This window comes from Lipomyces oligophaga (assembly GCF_038497815.1).
Source record: "Lipomyces oligophaga strain CBS 7107 unplaced genomic scaffold V1516scaffold_1, whole genome shotgun sequence".
Lineage (NCBI taxonomy): Eukaryota > Fungi > Ascomycota > Lipomycetes > Lipomycetales > Lipomycetaceae > Lipomyces > [Lipomyces] oligophaga.
Window position 1 is genome coordinate 854,211 of NW_027117785.1, and position 13,016 is coordinate 867,226.

Consider the following 13,016-nt stretch of genomic DNA (forward strand, 5'->3'; position numbering starts at 1 on the left):
TATAGCGAAGGCTAGCGACCTGACCAATTTTTTATATTTTTCTTTTCCAACGTATTGTTCGATAGGCTTTTTCACACCAGTTGCATTATTGTTCAAAATATCCGTTTGTAATTCACGATGTCAGATTCAGAGTCATTTGGTATGTATTTCCGTGTGATCAAGCAAACTTACTTGCCTTACATCGGCAGTTCGCTCGCCTGATCTGCCTTAGAATTTTACTTCCTTTTTTTGCTGACCTGTGCTAACGTTGATTAGAGTTCCAGGCTGAGATCTCTCAGCTCATGAGCTTGATCATTAACACGGTTTACTCGAACAAAGAGATTTTTCTCCGTGAACTTATTTCCAATTGTTCGGATGCTCTCGACAAGATCCGTTATGAGGCTCTTTCGGATCCTTCGAAATTGGAGACTGAGCCTGATCTCTACATCCGTATCACTCCTAAGCCTGAAGAAGGTGTCCTCGAGATCCGGGATACTGGTATCGGTATGACCAAGGCCGATCTCGTTAACAACCTGGGCACTATCGCTAAATCTGGCACTAAAGCTTTTATGGAGGCTTTGTCCGCTGGTGCCGATGTGTCCATGATTGGCCAGTTTGGTGTCGGTTTCTACTCTCTTTTCCTTGTTGCCGACCGTGTTCAGGTTATTTCCAAGCACAATGACGACGAGCAGTATATCTGGGAATCTTCTGCTGGTGGTCGTTTCACTATTACTCTAGATACTGACAATGAGCCATTAACCCGTGGTACTCTCATCCGTCTTTTCCTCAAGGAAGATCAGAAGGAATATCTCGAAGAAAAGCGCATTAAAGACATTGTCAAACGCCATTCTGAGTTTGTTGCCTATCCTATTCAGCTTGTCGTTACTAAGGAAATTGAGAAGGATGCTCCTGAGGAGGAGGCTGAGGAAGAGGTTGATGATGATAAGAAGCCTAAGATTGAAGAAGTTGATGATGATGAAGACAAGAAGGAAGAAAAGACTCCAAAGAAGATAAAGGAGATTGTTACCGAGAACGAGGAATTGAATAAGACCAAGCCTCTTTGGACTCGAAATCCTTCCGACATCACTGAAGAGGAGTACGCTGCTTTCTACAAATCTATTTCTAATGACTGGGAAGATCATCTTGCAGTCAAGCACTTTTCTGTTGAAGGTCAGCTTGAATTCCGTGCTATCTTGTTTGTACCTCGACGAGCTCCTTTCGATCTTTTTGAGTCCAAGAAGAAGAAAAGCAATATTAAGCTTTATGTTCGCCGTGTATTCATCACCGATGACTGTGAAGAGCTTATTCCTGAATGGCTTGGCTTTATCAAAGGTGTTGTCGATTCTGAGGATCTTCCCTTGAATCTTTCCCGTGAGATGCTTCAGCAGAACAAGATTCTTAAAGTTATCCGCAAGAATATTGTCAAGAAGACTCTTGAGATGTTCAACGAGATTGCCGAAGATCGTGAGCAGTTTGATAAATTTTACACTGCTTTTTCGAAGAACATCAAACTTGGTGTTCACGAGGATGCTCAGAACCGTACTACGCTTGCTAAGCTTCTCCGATATAATTCTACCAAATCTGCTGATGAATTGACTTCTCTCACTGATTACGTTACCCGCATGCCTGAGCACCAGAAGAACATCTACTACATTACTGGTGAGAGCTTGAAGGCTGTTGAGAAGTCTCCCTTCCTTGATGCCCTCAAAGCCAAGAACTTCGAAGTCTTGTTCATGGTTGATCCCATTGATGAGTATGCTATGACTCAACTCAAGGAATTCGAAGGGAAGACTCTGGTCGATATTACCAAGGACTATGAGCTCGAGGAGACTGAGGAAGAGAAAACTCAGCGTGAGGCTGAGGAGAAGGAATATGAGTCTCTTGCCACTAGCCTTAAGGAAATCCTTGGTGATAAGGTTGAGAAGGTTGTTGTTTCCCACAAGCTTGTTGACGCCCCTGCTGCTATTCGTACAGGACAATTCGGCTGGTCTGCCAATATGGAGCGTATCATGAAAGCTCAGGCACTTCGTGATACTAGCATGTCCTCATACATGTCATCAAAGAAGACTTTCGAAATTTCACCCAAGTCTCCTATTATTAAGGAGCTTAAGAACAAGGTTGAAGCTGATGGTGTTAATGACAGGACTGTTCGTGATTTGACCACACTGTTATATGAGACTGCGCTTCTTACATCTGGATTTACTCTTGAGGAGCCCAACTCGTTCGCAAGTCGTATTAACCGACTCATTTCTCTTGGTCTTAATATTGATGAGACTGAAGAAGAGGCTCCTGCCGCTGCTTCTTCTGAAGCAGTTGTGGAAGAGGTTCCTGCTGAGTCTGCGATGGAGGAAGTCGACTAAGCAAGCTAATGTTTTTGTTTATAATTAATACGTTTATATATATAATTTTTTCTATGTTACTATATGACTTGTGCTTGACTAATGCCAAGGAGAGAGAAGAAGTTTTTGTTTTGCTTTTGCTGCTTGTTTCTTATGATTTTGATTTGGCGTGTAACAAAAGATTTGTCTAGATTTTATTGCAAAAATGTGATCTCAATGCATGGATATATTTTCTTATCTCAGTTGCGGTTAGAGCTGGGCTGTTTGAACATTTAGATGGCGCTTAATTGATTTAAGCTATTGAGTTTCGCGCTTAGCATCAACGTATTATTAGAGATTGGAAGGAAATGACGTCGTGTCTCCCAGGATCTTTTGTTTTTAAAGTTCAGGACGCGATAGTTCAGGAAGTCCTAGACGGAGGGCCGATTGTTAACTCCAGCTCCGATGGAAAGCCACGCTCGGTACTACAAAAATTTGCCATTATTGGAGATTACGGCGTCTTACGAAGAGATATAAGACCATCAGTGAAAGTAATATAAAAGTGATTTGGAGTAGGATTTTACCAAGAGAATAGAGCAATTGACTAAAAATGACCACTGGTATTGGATTGATTGGAACTGGCGTAAGTTGCGACAACAAATGGAGTGGATCCAAAATATCTGTTTATATTTATGCCGGAGCTTACCATTTGGATTAGATTTTTGCTCGGAATCGACATGCACCCGCGATTTCGGCGGTTGCAGACCTGAAGCTAGTTGCATGCGCAAACCGCACACTTGAGAAAGCGCTGAAGTTTGCGAGCGAGACCGCTAATATTGAATCTACAAAGGTTTACACGACACTCGATGAATTGCTCGCTGATCCCGCGGTGGATGCCATTGACGCTTTATTGCCTGTGCAAAGCAATCTCGAAACGTTAAAGAAAGTGATTGCTGCGAACAAACCCATTAGTTTGGAGAAGCCGATCGCTGCGACGTTAGATCAGGCAAGAGAGATTGTCAAACTTGCGAGCCAGACCGATCTACCGGTCGCTATTTTGGAAAACTTTGCACATTTTCCAGTGCTGGATGATATCAAGAATCTTTTATCCGAGATTGGTAGTGTAATTTATTTTTCGCATTACTGCACCGCTCCGTTCAATGTTTCCAGCGAGTACCTCAAGACAAGTTGGCGACTTCACCCAGAACACATAGGTGGATATCTTTCCGGTACGTTTAGAAAGGCTGCGCCAAAGCTGATCGACTAAAAACTCACCAATTTTCTAGATGGCGGTGTTCACCAAATTGCTCTGTTTACTGAGATTTTGGGCGAAGTTGAATCACTATCTGCTCTGACAACTCAAGTACGGGAGGAGAGTGGAACAGTCGATTCCATGACCTCGACCCTCAGAATGAAGTCTGGAGTCATGGGAACCTTCACTTATACCTCAGTAGGTACAAAAACCACTCGTTCATATTTATATTAACTTTCTCACCTAGGCGGTATCGAATCCTAGAATCAACAGAATGATCATCCACGGAACCGAAGGCTCTATCATCTTCGACTTCAGTGTTCGCTCGTCTCCTACTTTGACTCTTTTCACCAACGCTTTACCAGCAGGTAAACCGATTACCATCGCCAATCCAGATACCGATGGTATCGTTGCTGAGTTCACTAATTTCTCTGAGGCTGTGCAGAGCCATGATAAATCACTTCTCAAAGTTACGCCAGAAAAAGCGTTCCACCATTTCGCCGTAATTTGTGCTGCCGTTGAAAGTGGTGCCAAAAATGGCGAAACAGTAGCTATTCCGCAGCCTTGAAATTAATTCTGTAATTTAATATTTTATTCTTTCATGCGGATTATATATATATTTAACACTTGTGTTCAAATAAATCAATTAGAAATCCATCGCAAATATGATCCATAAAACTAGTTTTCTAAAACAAAAACGGACTCAAAAAGCAATTACATTTTTATCCAAAGATACCAGATTCTTCTCTTAACCAGCAAGACGTTTTCTCTTGCCGACGTGAGCCTGGAAACCAGTCTTGATACCGCTGACCGATCTACGACTTCCACATGATTGGCAAACAAGGAAATACAAACGGTTTTCTTTCGATAATCGAGTACTGATAGATTTGCAGGTCTTGCAGGTCACATACTCCATAATGTAACGTCGAAGAACATTTTCGAGTTGTTTTTGCTGGAACCGACCTTTAATAACAAGTCGTGAGTTGCCATCAACGGAGCCGGATGTACCTAGTTCTGCAAACAAAAACTGCATTACATGCTCGTAAGGTCTGTGCATACGCTCGGAAATGTCTTTCAAATTCGCGAAAATAGTTTTCTTGTTTCCCTCACGCATAACCATGGGTGGTGGGATTTTGTATCGTTGACCACGCTCACCTGCAAGTTCAGGATTGTTCGTCCGCAAAATCTTGAAGAAACGATGCAAAAGCTCTTCATACGTATAATCTCTGTCGCTGGTAAGCCAGCCGGCCTCTTCCTCCACTTCACCACTTGCCGAGCTCTCGAACGTCCCATCGTTCGCAGTCTCGTCGTCGTCAACAACGCCAGCTTCCTCAAGCTGAGCATCAAATTCAGAAACATCAGAAGCAACAGGTTTCTTCTTTTTCTTCTTTTTGCTGGAGAAGTCAAATCCTTCACCTCCTTCTTCGTCAGCTCCTTCGAGATCGGCTCCATCCTCGTCGTCATCATGTTCGACGATGGCCGCAGGCGCTTTCTTCTTCTTCTTCTTGAGTCCAGAAAACATATCAGTTAATTCTTCAACCGAGGCATCTAAAATTTAATTAGGTCCGATCAGGTTGAAATCACAAGCAAAGAAAATAAAATAGTACCATTTTCTGGTGGAGCAACTCCATCTTCAGCATCAAACGAAACGGCCTTTGGTTTCTTCTTCTTCTTCTTAAGGGACGAATCAAACTCCAGCTACACGAACGTCAGTTATCATTTCATCCAAATCACCCAAACTGAAGAATATAAAAAGCATCGAATAACTTACCGATCCGTCGATAGTAGGCGTAGTCTCTTCAACAGACGCCATGACTGGCTGATTACTCACGCGTTTTTCAAAGTTGCGATCTTTATTATCCGCCGGTAGTTTGCCCACTGTAGCCCGTACAATGAACTGAAATACTCTTCGACTGTAAAAACTCTTCTTGCAACAAGAAGCCCACTACACCCAAAAAGAGATGCCTTTATTCTCTCTGATTAAGATGTCACCAAGCACTCTTCTACTGCGCTCTCGTTCTGCTGTCTTACTTTGTAGTGTTAATCGAATTTTTTATGAACCCTTAGCCTGATTTGATGAAATATTGTCACCTACATATACACGTGATCTCATCCAGAATCAGAAACTACTTATCGATTTTAGTGGAAATCTTGATAACATCCGCTCTGAACATGCAATAGTGCAGAACATGCTGCTCTATGAATTAACCGCAAGCTGCATTACTCCTTTCTATTGACGCTGCTTCCATTGTCCAGCCAAACAGTCCCAAACAGCTTATATACAGAAATATTACCCACTTCATGCATAAAATAACCTATACATACTTATCCAATACCCTAGCATACAAAATAAATTAAACAAAAACAACATTACATAATTAAATACAACTAAAATCAAAAGAAAAGTCGATAGGAGAGGTAAAGAAAAAAATACGACGAAAAATGAAAGTAACAATGCAGACCAGGTGTAGCGAGAAAACTATCCAGTACGCTCAAGAGCTTGCAGCTGGACAAGTTCGAAATACTTGGACTTATTAGCCAGTAGCTCCTCGTGGGTACCATGCTCCAGAATGCGTCCATCTTCAAAAACATAAATCACATCTGCGTTCTGAATAGTACTCAATCTATGAGCAACAGCAATAGTAGTGCGACCTTTAGCAGCCTTATCCAATGCTTCTTGAACAATTTTCTCAGATTCACTATCAAGGGCAGAAGTAGCTTCATCTAGAAGAAGAATCTTCGGCTCTCTGATAAGAGCACGAGCAATCGCAACACGCTGCTTCTGACCTCCACTAAGCAAAGTACCCTTGTTACCGCAAAGCGTATCATATCCGTCGGGAAGGGACATAATGAAATCATGGATATTTGCAGAGCGAGCGACCGCATAAATCTCTTCATCAGTAACTTCTCTTGGAGTACCCAGAGCAATGTTGTACCGAATGGATCCAGCGTATAGAACGGGCTCTTGAGACACTAATGCAATGTGCTCACGGTAAGAATTAATGTTGAGATTTTGAATGTCTTCTCCATCGAGCAAAATTTGACCCTTTGTTGGAAGATAGAACGATTCGATTAATCCAATCGTGGTACTTTTACCACAACCAGACGAACCGACAAGAGCTATATACTGACCCGGTTTCACCGTAAGATTGAGCCCTCTCAACACTGGAACTTCAATCCGAGTAGGATAGCGGAAATAAACATTTCGGAACTCAATATGACCTTCTACTTCAGTCGCCTCTTTGCCAGTAGGGCTCCATGTGTCAATAACAGGAATAGAGTCCATTAGTCGGTGAATGTTAACAGCGCCCTGCTTCGCTTTACCCATATCTGGAGCAAATGAAAAAACAGTTCCGGCTGACTGCGAACCGAAGACTAAACAAATGAAACAAATGAAAAACTGAGTAGTTGTATATTCATACGTTCTGATCAATGTACTACCGTACCAAAAACCAAGAGCAGTAACAAAGAAAGAAATTCCCTGCGAGACACCATACAAAATCGAAGATCGCAGAGTCGCAATTCTGCTGCGCTTGACTTGAGCATCCAATTCGTTCTTATAAGAGATGAACACGTCATCCTCACGAGTCAGAGAAGCGACAGTTCTAATTGCCGAGGTTGCTTCACATGCATAAGATGCAGACTTTTCGTACGCTAATTTGGCACGCTCCTGAAACTTTGTCAAAAGCGAAAACCTCAAGAAGCCACAACCTATTAAAACTGGGATACAAGAGATGCAGACTAAAGCTAGCTTCCAACCAACAGAAAGAGACAAAATTATTCCTCCTATCAGAGTAGTAGAAGAATTTAGAATCTGACCTAACGTTGCTCCGCTAAGACCCTCAACACTTTGAGCATCTTTCGACAGAGTACTAGTGAGAGCTCCTGTAGTATTCTCATCACGATCAAAATATGCGACATCCTGGCGAAGGATCTGACGGAAGCTCTGAAGACGGATACGGCGAACTAATCGCTGAGCAGTATACGACAACGACGAAACTGCAACGAAATGACAAATTCCCTCAACAAATGCAAGCATAAAAAATAGACCCGAAAATTCATTAACTGTCTTTCTCATCTCCGGATACTGCGCTGGTAGGGACTGGAACGCAGTGACGCACTTCGCAAAAAACACACCCTGAACAGGATATCCAAGACCATTAATAATTGAGGCAGCAGTTCCTAGAATAGTATAATTCAGTTCGGGAATAATCATCTTGTTTACCTGTATGAATAAATTAGTATTGAATTGTGAAATATCATTTTATGATTCTTACCATTTTGATCAGCTGATATAAGGAGTAAGTCCGAGTGTCTACCTTTTCCATGCGAGCAGCACGGCTTGCAACTGTGACGTTGGAATTCATACGACCCATCTCCAAAATGTTAGAATCTTCAACGACTTCAAGTTTGTCTTCATCTTCCTCGTGGAAGCCACTATTTTCGGCGGAAGAGCCCTTTCTGATCTTCTGCGCCTCAACTAGTTCATTGTAATACCCTTGCAAATCAAGAAGCTCGTTATGAGTACCCTGCTCAACAATTTCACCCTTAGACATGACTACAATGAGATCAGCATCTTTGATGGTAGACAATCGATGCGCGATGACGATAGTGGTACGATCCTTAGCAGCACGATCGAGTGCGTCTTGAACAATTCCTTCACTTTTCGTGTCAAGTGCAGACGTAGCTTCATCAAGCAAAAGAATCTTAGGATTTCCAACAATAGCACGAGCAATAGCAATACGCTGCTTTTGACCTCCTGACATAAGGAAACCACGCTCTCCGACATTAGTCTCAATTCCTTCTGGAAGAGTTTGGATGAAGTCCCAAGCATTTGCTTGCTTGCAAGCTTCTACAACAAGCTTCATCTTTTCATCTTCTGACGCGTTCTCGTAAGGAGTTCCAAAGAGGCCGAAAGCAATATTTTCATAGACAGTAACCGCGAACAAAGTAGGCTCCTGGGAAACAAGAGCAACCTGCTGACGAAGCCATTTTGTATTAAGCTTAGTTATATCATGTCCATCAAGAGTAATGAGACCAGAAATAGGCGAATAAAATCTCTCAAGAAGGCCGATAATAGTAGACTTTCCAGAACCACTAGCACCAACAAGGGCAACAGTTTGACCTGCCTTGATTTTGAGACACATATCACCAAGAACGGTAACATCTGGTCGAGATGGATAGATGAACTTAACATGAGAAAGTTCGATATCACCTCTGACGGACTCAGGCATTTCTCCTTCCGAAGAGGCTGAATCAATAGGGGGAACACGATCAATAGTAGCAAAGATCTTTGCTCCAGCAGTAACACCACTAGTGATACTACGAGCATTAGGAGCAACTTGTCCAAGTGAGAATGCACCGATCAACATGGACATAAGCACAGAGATAATAGCATTGACTTTGATATCACCCCAGGCCAAAAATCGAGATCCTTGCCAAAAACCCAGCGCATAGTTGCAAAGAATACAGAACCACAAAACACTGATCATGGAAGCCTAAGCAAACTTGTTAGCGATTCTATCAACAAATAATTTGAACCAAAGTAACATACCAATGCAGCACCTTGTAGGAAAGCATAGCGTTCAGTAACCTTCAGATACTTGTCATACTCGACGGCTAGACGATCCTGAATACCGAATGCTTGAACGTTGCGGATGGACGAAAAAACCTCTTCCGCAACAGATCCACCGACGGAATAGCCATCGAGAGATTTTAGAGAGAATTTGACCATGAAGCGAGAGATCGTCGCAAGACTGAAGAAAATTGCGACGACTACAGCAAGTAGAATCAGAGTGAGCTTCCATGACTTAATAAAGCCGACAATGAAAGCGGTAACAAAGGTAGAAATACCCGCCAAGATCAGACCGACTTTCTCAGAGATACCCTCCTGGACAAGATTTGTATCAGCAGTGATACGAGAAGTGATTTCACCGGAGCCAAGATTATCGAAGTATCCAATATTTTGGCGCAAAGTCGCCGCAAGATAGTGCTCTCGAATACGAGCAGAAAGAACTTCTCCACGTTCAATATGGATGTAAGTCTCAGCAGTGATCAGCACCATGTCGGCAATACCGAGATAAACCATGATAAGGGCGTACTTTGTAATATCATGATTGAACTGGGAGACAGAACCACCATAGGTGAAGTAATCCGTGAAAGTCTCAGTAAGATTTCCAAAGACAATGGTCATAATGGGTAATAGAGCGCCGGCTCCGATGGAGGCTATGTAGCCAATGCCGAGAATGGCGATGTCGAAAGCCGTGGCGTAGCGATATAGACGGATGAATGACAAAGGAGTTGTCTGAACGTGCAACTGGGCCTTGAGGATCTCGGCCTCCTCTGGAGGGAGATGGTCGAAGGCAGTGTCCAAGTTCACATCAGCGGCTTCATGTTTTTCTGGAAGCTTTTCGTTAATGGGAGCGGGAAGCGACGAGTCGGAAGAAGAGTCCGAAATAGTTTTCTCAGCTTCCAGCGCCGATTGCTTAGCTTCTGGTGGAGAAGACATTGCGGGGAGCAGCTTTGATAGAGGCAAATGAGAGTATGAGGCGGAGGTGTTAACAGAGCAGTGAATGAAGGAAACGGCCGTGAAGAGGGGAAAAAACTAAATTTGCGACGAAGCGCAGAGGGATAGTATTACGAAGGAACAAGAAGACCAGTGATCTAACGAAACAAGGGCGGCGGAAGTTCCTTTATTTATCCACGAGATCCTTGAACGCTGGAGTCGCGGTGGAGCAGGCTTGCAGTCGATGCGGAAGTTATGTTTGTCCTTGCGAACGTTAGAAGCTGGAGGCTTCAAGAATTGACCCGGAGCCCGAGAACAAGCTTTCGTCGCGACGGTGCACAATATGGCACGCTTCTAAAGTGGGTTGGAGTGAACGGCTGAGCGTTTTGTGGTGCTCTGCTGACTGCAGGTCTTTGCTGCTGACAATAGGACACGAGCGTGGAGCTCGGGTCGGATGCGAGCACTGAGGCTTGAGTCAGAGTGCTCGAGTTATGTGAGTGCTGAGCGAGTAAGGTCGACCTTTGATACGGTTACTCTCGCATAACAAGATTGTTTCTAGCTCCATCCAGCTTGCAATTGTCAGCAAATCTATTAGCTAGCGATTTAGGTTGTTTTAGGTTGTTCTGACTGAAGTATTTCTGTCCAGGATCAACACTAGTGGCCTCCTTGATTTGACTACAGCTTGGATAGTGTTTGTGCGAAGCATATGGGGGGAGTACCAAACGACCTTGCAGAATGGAAGAGCTGCTGGGAGTATAGAAGGAATCTTCCGTGTCGGCAAATAAGTCTATTCGGTATTCTAGCCGGTTTGGGAAACATCCGAGCCCATCTAGTGGTAGTAGCAAAAGCAATTTGGATATTGTGGTTAACTGGGTTGGGTCTGACGTCCACGCAGGCTCGACGCGAAACAAACGATTCTTTGTAATCGGGACAGCGCCATTTATTGATACGAAATTCGAACTTGGACAGGGAGAGTGCTGTGACCTTCCATACAGGACGTCGTATAAATTGATATTGGAAGGGTCCTGGCTGTCGGAAAAAAATCCGAGATGCGATTTGGGACTGACACGGCTTCACGAGACACCAGACGCAAGACACGAGTCTCCAGTGAGGCGTCACATGCGAAAGATGCGAGAGATGCGAGAGATGCGAGCTGGGAAGTTAGTAGGGAGGTGAACGGCGTTCGCAAACCAAAGTGATAATGCGACTGTTCAGACCAATTGGGATCTTTTTTGACTAGGTCCGGCCGACTATGAGAGAGATTACACACTAACAGAACATTTTAATGTACGACAAATATAGCTCATAGCAGTTTTGTAGAGCTGTAGAGTAGTAGAGTTGTAGAGTAGTGGAGTAGTAGAGTAGTAGACAGACCTAATTTTGCGGCTTCAAAACTGGCGGTCGGTTAGTCGATCGAACAGCGTCGTGTTGGATACGACGAACACTGCAACACTTTCAGCTGCGGGATCAACAGTTGATCAGCATTCTAGAGGGGGTAGACAATTAACAACAGCCAGCCGTGCCAACGAGCTGGCCGGCCAGGGAGCTGTGAACGAAAGCACAAATTGCAGGTCCACGATGGCCACGTTGGCCACGTTCTGTGGGTTTGGCTCTCCTGGGCTCTAGGCCTTCGTCACCTTCGTCATATCTACCCAGACAGTTGACACTCAAACTGGGTCCTGACAAGAATTGCTCATAAGAACAAATGGATGCTGACATGCTTTTCTAGATAAGAATGAGACAGCGTTGATAATGATCTGATACAAATAATAAGATAAAAAAGACAAGTAACCGACTGACTCATTCCTCGCAGCGGGTACATTCTGACTCCTAATTACCATTTAGCACACATACTGTAAATAATCGCTAATAACGGAACAACCGCTGAAATCACATGACACAGATATCTGCATTATGGTCACGTGTATTTTAATCACGGGACACAGGGTGTAGGGCTGTGAGAGATGTAGGGTTTTAGCAGTCACGAATGGGTAGGGGCAGAGTAAGGAAGGACGTTTCGATGTAAGGAAGGATTGAGAGGGGAGTCGAACGAGATAGAGGGTTGAGAGGGTAGTTTGTGTGAGAGCCGCATCCTCTGAAGAGTGGAATTGTTCTTTCTTTGCTTCTCTTTTTTCTGTTTTCCATCTTGATATCGTCGACTTTTGCGCTCATCGATCTCATAATCATGCCGGTATGTTAATTTTCCTATTTTGATTTACTGCTGTTTTAAATTGTGCGCTGGATCTTGTTTTGGTTTTGCGATATTTGTCTGCGTGTTTTCGATCTGCGGGATAATTTAGATTTCATCGGAATCTTGTGTTTTTTTTGGAATACTGGATTTTAATGAAAGCCTATGGAAAGCACGTTATACTTCTTAGATATCCATTCTAGCTTTCCGGCGCATAATTTGGTTCAAACTGGGAATGAATATTTGCTAATTTCGTTTAGAGTCACAAATCTTTCAGAACTAAGGTCAAGCTTGCTAAGGCTCAGAACCAGGACGGCCGTGTTCCCCAATGGTTCCGTCTTAAGACCAACAACACAATCAGGTACGTCTAATAATTTTTGCTCATATTATTTTCGTTTGGACAATGATCTAACAGAGAAATAGATATAACGTCAAGAGAAGACAGTGGCGCCGCAAGAAATTGAACATCTAAATAGTTCATGCACTTTTAGTCGAACACGTTTCACGCTTTTGCGCTTGGAATTATAAAATTAGGTGTACGGTTTATTGGTATTTCTTATGTTACATATTGTCATTGTCGACGTTGTTTTAGCGAGCACATGTTGATATTTTTCGGCTACAAAATATAATATCGATTTTCTCTTCATTTAGTTTTCCAAACATGAGTCTAAATTTCAGTCACTTTTGAGTTCATTTGATTAATATTTCAAATTTACATATACATCCTCGTAATTCTATATCTAAAACTTCACACTAGCTTCTGCACTGGTTGAG

The 13,016-nt window shown here is 43.1% G+C and overlaps 5 protein-coding genes across 5 annotated transcripts; 3 read left to right on the top strand and 2 right to left on the bottom strand.

Annotated features, from left to right (window-relative positions):
* The first annotated feature begins 13 nt into the window (after positions 1-13).
* V1516DRAFT_644976 (Hsp90 protein-domain-containing protein) lies at positions 14-2,545 on the top strand. Its single transcript, XM_066920158.1, has 2 exons — positions 14-139; positions 256-2,545. The coding sequence occupies exons 1-2, from the start codon at positions 118-120 to the stop codon at positions 2,337-2,339; spliced, it is 2,106 nt and encodes a 701-aa protein (XP_066779772.1). The 5' UTR covers positions 14-117; the 3' UTR covers positions 2,340-2,545.
* Positions 2,546-2,756: 211 nt separating this feature from the next.
* V1516DRAFT_668037 (uncharacterized protein) lies at positions 2,757-4,210 on the top strand. Its single transcript, XM_066920939.1, has 4 exons — positions 2,757-2,940; positions 3,016-3,526; positions 3,584-3,747; positions 3,797-4,210. The coding sequence occupies exons 1-4, from the start codon at positions 2,908-2,910 to the stop codon at positions 4,115-4,117; spliced, it is 1,029 nt and encodes a 342-aa protein (XP_066779773.1). The 5' UTR covers positions 2,757-2,907; the 3' UTR covers positions 4,118-4,210.
* On the bottom strand, positions 4,125-5,560 carry V1516DRAFT_668038 (domain found in IF2B/IF5-domain-containing protein). Its single transcript, XM_066920940.1, has 3 exons — positions 5,321-5,560; positions 5,157-5,247; positions 4,125-5,097 (listed from the first exon to the last, which is right to left on the bottom strand). Exons 1-3 carry the CDS (start codon positions 5,360-5,362, stop codon positions 4,298-4,300), a joined length of 933 nt encoding a protein of 310 aa, XP_066779774.1. The 5' UTR covers positions 5,363-5,560; the 3' UTR covers positions 4,125-4,297.
* A 50-nt stretch (positions 5,561-5,610) lies between these two features.
* V1516DRAFT_631489 (P-loop containing nucleoside triphosphate hydrolase protein) lies at positions 5,611-10,292 on the bottom strand. The gene is made up of 3 exons (XM_066919953.1): positions 9,104-10,292; positions 7,827-9,047; positions 5,611-7,774 (listed from the first exon to the last, which is right to left on the bottom strand). Exons 1-3 carry the CDS (start codon positions 10,055-10,057, stop codon positions 6,029-6,031), a joined length of 3,921 nt encoding a protein of 1,306 aa, XP_066779775.1. The 5' UTR covers positions 10,058-10,292; the 3' UTR covers positions 5,611-6,028.
* A 1,896-nt stretch (positions 10,293-12,188) lies between these two features.
* Positions 12,189-12,965, top strand: V1516DRAFT_668046 (60S ribosomal protein eL39). The gene is made up of 3 exons (XM_066920941.1): positions 12,189-12,245; positions 12,503-12,603; positions 12,666-12,965. The coding sequence occupies exons 1-3, from the start codon at positions 12,240-12,242 to the stop codon at positions 12,712-12,714; spliced, it is 156 nt and encodes a 51-aa protein (XP_066779776.1). The 5' UTR covers positions 12,189-12,239; the 3' UTR covers positions 12,715-12,965.
* The last annotated feature ends 51 nt before the right edge of the window (positions 12,966-13,016 follow it).